The sequence below is a fragment of the Mus pahari genome, chromosome 16 (assembly GCF_900095145.1).
Source record: "Mus pahari chromosome 16, PAHARI_EIJ_v1.1, whole genome shotgun sequence".
Lineage (NCBI taxonomy): Eukaryota > Metazoa > Chordata > Mammalia > Rodentia > Muridae > Mus > Mus pahari.
Window position 1 is genome coordinate 49891620 of NC_034605.1, and position 8590 is coordinate 49900209.

Sequence of the window (8590 nt, forward strand, 5' to 3'; positions counted from 1 at the left end):
TGATCATCTTGCTCCCAGGCGCTGACTCCCATCTCAGAGGTTTTCCATCACCCTCTGATGATCCATCTTAAGTCCAAACTTCAGTAACAAGAACCAAATTGGATTCCCTTGTTTTGCTTTTTGTTACCTTTAAAGAAAAATCTGGTCACCCCAGGCTAATCTGTAGCCATATTCCTAGCCTTTCCTTGTTTGCTGTGAGTCTATCCTTTATTAGCCCAGCCATCTCTCCAGCCCACGTTCTTCCTCTAATCAAAACCCCTGGTAGGTGCTGAAGAAGTAGTTCACTTGGTAGAGCGCTTGCCTAGCATGTGAGAATCTCCCAGCATCGTATCGACTGGGCATCGTGGAGTAGATTTGTAATCCCAGCACTTAGGAGACGGAGGTAGGAGGACCAGGAGTTCAAGGTTATCCTCAACTACATCTTGAGTTTAAGGCCAACCTGGGCTACTTGAAACCCTACCTCACAAACCAAAACCACCTGAGGCATGGGAGCGGGTTGGCAGTTCTTGGGTTGTATGTGGACTAGTTCTTAATCTGCATTGCTGGAGGGACCGTCGGCGGATACAGCTGCCAACACAGGGCCTGTGCGTGCAGCTATGGGCACAGAGACTCCACAACTGTGCACTACAGTGGCTGTGTGAGTTTCCTGCTTCTAATCACATTTTCTACATATTATGCTATGAGGATAACCATGGCCTATCACTACCAACTGAACATTAGTCACCAGGATGTATTTCTTCTGTCTGTGGTAAGTGTATTAAATCTGTGATCATCAGTAGTGCTTGCTCATTTCCCCCGACATGTATGGGATTATACTTCCTTCTCAAAGTTCATGTAACTCATCTCCAGTGGGGTCTGCACCGCCTCTAAGTGGAGGCTCCAAACAGGTCTAAGTAAGGACCTACCCCATTTGATAGTCTGAGCCCTGGGTGCCAAAGCTAGAGTTTCTAGAAGAGTTAAGACTATGAATCATGGGCTGGAGAGGTGGCTCAATGGTTAGGAGCACTGACTGCTCTTCCAGAGGTCCTGAGTTCAAATCCCAGCAACCACATGGTGGCTCACAACCATCTGTAATGGGATCCGATGCCCTCTTCTGGTGTGTCTGAAGACAGCTATAATGTACTCACATATATAAAATAAATCTCAAAAAAATAAAGTGAAAGGGAGAAATGTCTTTTTTAAAAAATCTGAACCATCCTTAGAAAATGCCAAAGGCAAAAGATGAGGAAAGTCAGATCTAGAGGCCAGAGTAAAGTCAGAATCAGCTCCCAGTGCCAGAGGAGATGAGGTGGAGGGTGGCGGGAGGCTGTGGAACGGGCACTGCCCACGCCTGTGGTCTCACTAGATAGCGCATGCCTGGTGTCCTGGAAGAGTTTGTTTTCCTTCGATCTTTACTTTAGGTCATGTTCCCTCTCATTTCAGCTTTCCCTCATCACGTTTGGCACCCTGAATGATCTGCTGAAACCATTTCTTTTTGATTATTGGAGAATTCGTTTGTAATCATTAGTTTGGTTTAAAGAACGCAGCCCAGAAGACAGAATTTACATCGACATCACAGGCTGCTGACTTGAGGATGCTTGGAATGAAGAACTGCCCAGGTGTTCCGTATTACAGACTCATGGGAATATCTGCCCTAGACATTTCCTGCTGCGTACCCTGACCCACCCTCCTCCCAAGAAAGACAAGCTGCAACAAAGTATCAGGTTACAGTCATCGCATCTCCAGGGTAGTCTGGCACTGTGCGCCACAAACCTACACCTGACTCTCCATGGAAGCAGCCCACTGCAGACATCCAAGTGCCTATATGCTCTCTTTCTAAACCAAACAAACACAGAGGCTGTAGAGTAAAAGATGAAACTAATGGGCTGAGGAGATGGCTCAGTGGTTAAGAGCATGGGCTATTCTAGAGGACCTAGGTTCAATTCTCAGCACCCAAATGACAGCTCACAATTGTCTGTAACTCCTGTTCCAGAGGATGTGACACCCTCACACAGACATACATGCAGGCAAAACACCACTGCACATGAAACAAAAATAAATTCATTTTTTTTTACTTAAATAAGTTTAAAATATGTGATAATTTTTTAAAAAAATCTTTGAATTGGGTCAACAGACACTAACATTATTCAAATGTAATGGTTCTGAAAGAAAACATTGTAAGATTAATCCACAGTTTATCTAAGTTTTGCTGTTACATATTTAAAATAGCTGTGAAGTCACTGGTCTATGGTGATAATTTATTTGACTTTTTTTTTTTTCTTTTGAGGCAGGCTCTAACTATGTAGCCCAAGTTGGCCTCATAGTGCTAGGATTTAGGTGTGTGCTACAATGCCCAGCCAAGGGCATCAGGATGAGGGAGAAAAATTCAACCACCAGGCTTCCTGTTAGAGGATCAGTGGTGCTGAGCAGTGCCCAAAATGTTACTATTGATATTATGGGATGGAATCAGTGAAAGCAACAATGTGGGCTGGGGAGGAAGATGATTTGTGAATGAAGATGCTTGCCACCGAGCTTGATGATCTGAGTTCAATATCCCAAACCCAGATGGTGGCAGACGAGAACAGGCTCATTCAAGTTGTCCTCTGACCTCCACACAATGGTATGTGCACACACACACAGGCACATGTATGAACATACACACAATATGTATATGATAATTTAAAAACACAGGCTTTTATGGGCTGGCATGGCAGCTAGGCCTTCACCTTAGGCTCCTGATGTCAGCTTTCGTATTCTTTGGAAGACACCTCAGTCATACTTCAGTGAGTGTCTCTATTAAAACAGTAGGGGCTGAGTGTAGTGTGTGCCTTCAATCTCAGTGTGGCAGAGGCAGAGAGGCAGAGGCAGAGGCAGGCAGATCTCTTGAGTTCGAGGCCAGCCTGGTCTACAAGTGAGTCCAGGACAGCCAGGACTACACAGAGAAACTCTACCTCAAAATAAATAAATTAATGAATAAAATAAATGAATAAAATAAAATCTTTGTAGAGCTAGCTGTAACTCAGTTGGTAGAACACTTATTTAGCATGTATGACGCCCTGGATTCTACCTACCTCCAGCACCACAGAACCCTGGGTGTTGTGATACTTGCCTTTAATTCAGTTCTTGGGAGATGGATGCAGGAGGATCAGAAATGAAGGTCAGGCTTAGCTTCAAAGCATGTCCAAGGCCAGCCCAAGATGTACAAGACCTTGTCCCCAAACAGCCTCTTTGTCTGAAAGGGTATCGTTTTGTTGACACACCATCAGTTCTTATCTAAAGCAAACTCTCACCTTTCAAAAGCATCACCAGAAAATATTTTCATTCTGCCTCAGAGGTGTAAGTTATTTGGTATAATTCCAACATCCCTGAACTCGAAGACTTTTGTGCTTGCTCAAAAAAATGAAACGTAGAGAGGATCAGCACTTCACCCCAAATATCCTCCTACTCCTCCCCCCAATTACACCCCTGAGGAGCCCTTACGTCAAGGCTGTGCTTCCGTTCAAGACATGTTGCCAGCACTCTAAAAGGACGAGGACTGTTTATTGAGTACACAGTGTTTGAATCACCTTTCAAATTGCACAGAGGAAACCCCCCCCCCCATCACAAAGTGCTTCAGACGGCAGAGATTCGCCACACAGCACACAAAATCACTTCTGCCATCAGGGTGCTGGGGTGACATCTAATTAACACGGGTCTCATCTGCCCATGACGCTAGCAGGCAGTGGCTCTGCAGACTTTTCTCAAACTATCACTGAGGGATAGTTCCCAGTGCCCATGGAGGAAGGAGAGAGAGGTGGGGGGCGGGGGAGGGAGAGGGAGAGGGAAAAGGAGAGGAAGAGAGAGGAGGAAGGGAAGAGGGGGGAGGAGGAGGGTGAGGGAGAGAAGGAGAGGGAGAGAGACAGAGAAAACACTAGCCCAGCCTAGCCTCAAAATTAATAGGTAGCGAGCTGTAGACTGCATTGAACTTCCTGCCTCCACTTCCCAAGTTTTGGAATTCTGGCACACACTATCATCCTGGAAGCCTCTGCCTTATAAGGAAAGAGCTCAACTTTGTTTCTTGTTCAAATCTTGGAGTTGGTAATAAACCATCTACTCTACCTTTGGGGAGCTCACAGCTGAAGGTGAAGGGCATTTTCTCTTTTCTCCTAAAATCTCCATGGAGACCCCTTTCTTGTCTCTTTGTGCACTTTACCAGTTACCCACTTGTAAGGAGAACACACATAAGACACAGCTCACTTTTTTTTTTTTTTTTTGACATCTGATATCATATTTTAGAGCAAGTGGTTTGGAGCCAGAACTGAATTCAACTGTCCCAGGTATTACAAAGAAACCATACTGAATGCCCTGGGTCTGTTTTCTCATCTCCGAATTGGACAGATCATAGGAATTAACATCGCTGTGTGTTAAGGAGCAAATGGGCTAAGATTTGTAAATTTCTTAACACGGGAACAGGCACTCACTGAATGACAAATGTAATTATTAGTCTTTAAAAACTGCCTTAGTAACTGCTTTTGCCATTCAGTTACCATTACCCTTGCCTGGATGGGATGGGTGAGACTTACTCCCAATGACACCAGGATTTCTGACTCCTGGCTTCAGGATCCCCCTCACCCTCCGTTGCCCTCCATCACTTTAAAGACTTTTATAGAATGGGATGCAGTATCCAGCACAAGAAGGGAATTTTCCTTGGTGAAGGCCAGTGCCACAGGACGGGAGAGGCCGTGAGTAACTATAGGCTTCAGGGCTGGGAATTCCTCAGGTTTCCCCAAGCAGACGATGGCTGGACCAGAGGTGTCAGCAATCATCACGTTTCCTTGGTGATCGAAGGTCACAGCAGAGGCAGTTACTTTGGAGGGGAAGAGGAGGTTCAGCCCGAAGCTATCCACCTGACCAATCAGCTGCATGGTGGAGTTGAACACCTTCACCCTTGTGTTGTTACAGCTAGTCCTCCCAAAGGCACAAGGATGCTCTAGGACCGCGATGGCCCCCGTGAGCCATGACACTGCCACCCCACGGGGACTGCACAGGTGAGCTTGCAACCTCTCAGTCCTCCGAAGGACCCCTTCAGGGAAATCCGCTTCCAGCAGGTGCAAAGTCCCTGCCTCTGCATCAGTCACCAGGACCCCATTGTGAGGGGTGACCACCACACCCCAAGGCAGGGAAAACTGCTTTCTCACAACCAGCTTGATCTGGCCAAAGAAATCAAACACTTTGAGGGAGCAGTCGCCAGCATCGGTGACAACCACATGGCAGTCGTTGGTAACGGCGACATCCAGGGGGTACTTCACGTCCTGTGCTGCGTCCCCCTTCTCTCCAAACTGGTGTGCACCTCCTCCTCCGGAGTCAAAGATCTTGACCCGTCTCTTCCCGTCGTGCACGACCACTACCCGTCCGGTCTTGGGGCACAGTGCAAGCCCTGTGGGGTTCACTAGGGTCCCCCACCCGCCGAAGGCGTGGTAGCAGGTGAGAGTCCCCGGCGCGAAGGGGGCGGCGCTGAGGGCAGCCGGGGACGCTTGGAGGGTGGAGCCCAGGAGCTCCAGAAGGTGGAGCACCGGCAGGCAATCGCTGGTGTCACAGGCTCGGCAGGCCCGCCGGCAGAAGGGACACTCGAGGCCCAGCGTCCGCGGGTGCGCGAGGGCGGCGACGCAGGCCAAGCAGACCACGTGGCCGCAGGGCAGGTTGCGCGGGCGCCGCTGCTGCCAGTGGCCGAACCTCTCGAAGCACACCTTGCACTCCAGCAGGCTGACCTCCGCCTCCCGCACCAGCTCGGGCCGCACCCCTGCCACCGCCGCCGCTGCCACCTCCTCCCCCATCGCTCCCGCTGCTCCGCTGCCTCCGCGCAGCCCTCGGTCACGGCCACGGTCACGGAGCTGGGCATGCGCTCTGACGCGGGGCGCACGCTGCCGCCCCCTGGCGGACGCACGACGCAACCGTCCGCATGCGCCGTGTGCAGACCTGGGGTGATCGCGTCACGGATGGAAGATCGCAGGATTAGAGATTGAGACACGTTTGGGAGTTGGGGGGGGGGGGGCGGCGAGTGGGTCTCTCTCCGCCTGTAAGTGGCAGCTAGTCTCCCAGGGATGGTGCCCAGAAGGACTGCCAGTCAGCTTCGCTGGGAGCTGGGTACCAGGACTGGGCAGGAACATGACATGGTTCCTAGTCTCTGTATAGTATGATTCTGAAGACAGAGATACGAGAAAGAAAATAACTTTAGGAGGCAGATGTGTATTCCTCTGTGGTGTGTTTTTTCCCTCTTGTGAGAAGGTAGACCTCAAAGAACTGGGTGTGATAGTTGTGATGCCGGAACTCCGGCGGCAGAAACAGGCGAATAGCGGCTGGTTGTTAGTTGGAGGCCAGCCTAGGCTACAGTGCCTAAAAAAAAACAACCCCCCCCCCCCGAGCCAAAACAAACAAAAGAGTACTTGTGAAGTGGGTTTGCGTGGAAGGGATATTTTGAAAGCCGTTAGCTCTCTCGCACGGTGGTCTACATAGTGAGTTCCAGGCACAAAGAGAGACCCTGTCTCAAAAACAAACAAAACAACAACAGAACTTGTTAGTTAATAGCAGTTATTACAGGATTCGCTCGTGCCTGCAGTCTTTTAAGTGGTTAACATTCACTTTTATTTAAGCCTCATGGAGTCTGTGATTGGAAAGCAGGCAGTTTGACTACAGGGCATCTCACTGTCTCGCACTGATCATCAAATATGGTTGCGTATGACAAATGTTTGAGTCTCGTTGGCAAAGGCATGACTGCTCCAGTGTGTGGGCTGCGGGGCGCTGTGACGGGGATTATAACATACAGGTAAGTTTGAGCCAGCGGTTCCTCCCCGTCAGGGTCTTCCAGTCCCGGGAAAGATTGAAAGTAAAGGGGCTGTAGCGATGGCTCAGTGGTAAAGGGCTCTTGTAGCCCTTCTGAAGGGCATGAGTTCAGTTCCCCGCAGCATCTGTAACCCCAGCTCCAGGGAAGCCAGAGTCCCCTTCTGGTCTCCATGCATTTGCAAACATGTGACATACATTCACACAAACATATACACCTGCAAATAAATAAGTATAGGAAATATTTCAAAACTGCAAAATGATTGACAATAAAGATGATCTATCATATCTTGGAAGTATCTTAATCTTATGCTCAGTATAATCTTCCGAAATCCATTGGGGGTATTCGAAGCTCTCATTTTTGGAGTTAACTGTCTTACATAAACAAGGTGCTGGCCCAAACCATGTATTAGAGCATTCTTATTCATTAAAAGGCCGTGATTATGATTGGTTACCCTCTTGTTCCATAGACTTCCAAGAAACTGGAGGACTCAAGCCTGTGTTAACACTCTTCAAGAGAAATTCTTTGGAAGGCCAAGGAAAACAAACAGTTGGTTTTTTGTTTTGTTTTGTTTTGTTTTTATCAACTATTAACATATCTCAGAGATTGAATGTTAGATCAGAATAGCCAAGCCGATACTATGATTTCAAAATGCATTTCCATTCTAAGTAAGACACCAACTAAAATAATCTCATAGAAAGTTTTTTATTAGTAATTAAAAAAACTTTTTTATTAGTGTGTATGTGTGTGGGTGTCTGTGTGTCTGTGTGGACGTCTGTGTGGACGTCTGGAGGCCAAAAGAAGATGTTAGATGCCTGAGAGCCAGAATTTTAGGCAGGTGTGAGCCACTGAATGTGGGTGGGTTCCTACTGTGGATTCTTAACTGGGCAGCAAGTGTGTGTAACTACGGAGCAATCTCTCCAGCCCCTCGGAAATAATAAGAAAATAGATTTATTTTACTTTATGTGTATAAGTGTTTTCTCTACATTATGCCTGGTGCCATAGGAGGTCCGAGAGGGGCTGTCGGTTCCAGGACACTGGAGTTATCGATGGCTGCTAAGAATCAAACCCAGGTCTTCTGCAAGAGCAACAAGTGCTCCTCACTGTTAAGCCTTCTTTCCAGCTCCTCAGAAACAATTTCTAACTCAGGAAATACAGCCTGGATACAAAACTGGACTATTTTTAGAACCAGTCTTGTGCAATAGAAATGTAACGAAACCCACATTTTTTTTTTTTTTTTCAGAGACAGGGTTTCTCTGTGTAGCCCTGGCTGTCCTGGAACTCACTTTGTAGACTAGGCTGGCCTCGAACTCAGAAATTCGCCTGCCTCTGCCTCCCAAGTGCTGGGATTAAAGGCGTGCGCCACCACACCCGGCTTCAAAACCCACATTTTAAAATAATTTCCTTGTATCCCCGTTTTTAAAAAGTTGAAAAGAAAAACGAAATTAAGTTAGTCGTATTCTTTACGCAATCCATCCTCTGGACATCGTAATCACCTGAAAACATGACCGGAGACATTTTAACACTCATTTTGTATAGTGAGTAAAGTCTGGCGTGTTTTACATTCAGTGTGCGTCTAATTCAGACAAGCTAACTTCCACACGGGGCTGGCGGCTCCCACATGGAGCATGACAAACCCAGAGCCGTCCTATAAGGTATCATCTTTTGAAGGTAGTTCCCAGACTGACCCCAATGGATCCCTTACTTGTATCTAATTCATCTCCACTTCTGCATTGCACCCAAACTATTCCAAGGCCCCGATTCATTGCTGACTGCAGCTGAGCTGTGTCCTCT

The 8590-nt window shown here is 47.7% G+C and overlaps 1 protein-coding gene across 1 annotated transcript; it reads right to left on the bottom strand.

Moving 5' to 3' along the window:
* Positions 1-3838: 3838 nt before the first annotated feature.
* On the bottom strand, positions 3839-5792 carry Nhlrc1 (NHL repeat containing E3 ubiquitin protein ligase 1). Its single transcript, XM_021216010.2, has one exon. It carries the CDS (start codon positions 5790-5792, stop codon positions 4587-4589), a length of 1206 nt encoding a protein of 401 aa, XP_021071669.1. The 3' UTR covers positions 3839-4586.
* Between the last annotated feature and the right edge of the window lie 2798 nt (positions 5793-8590).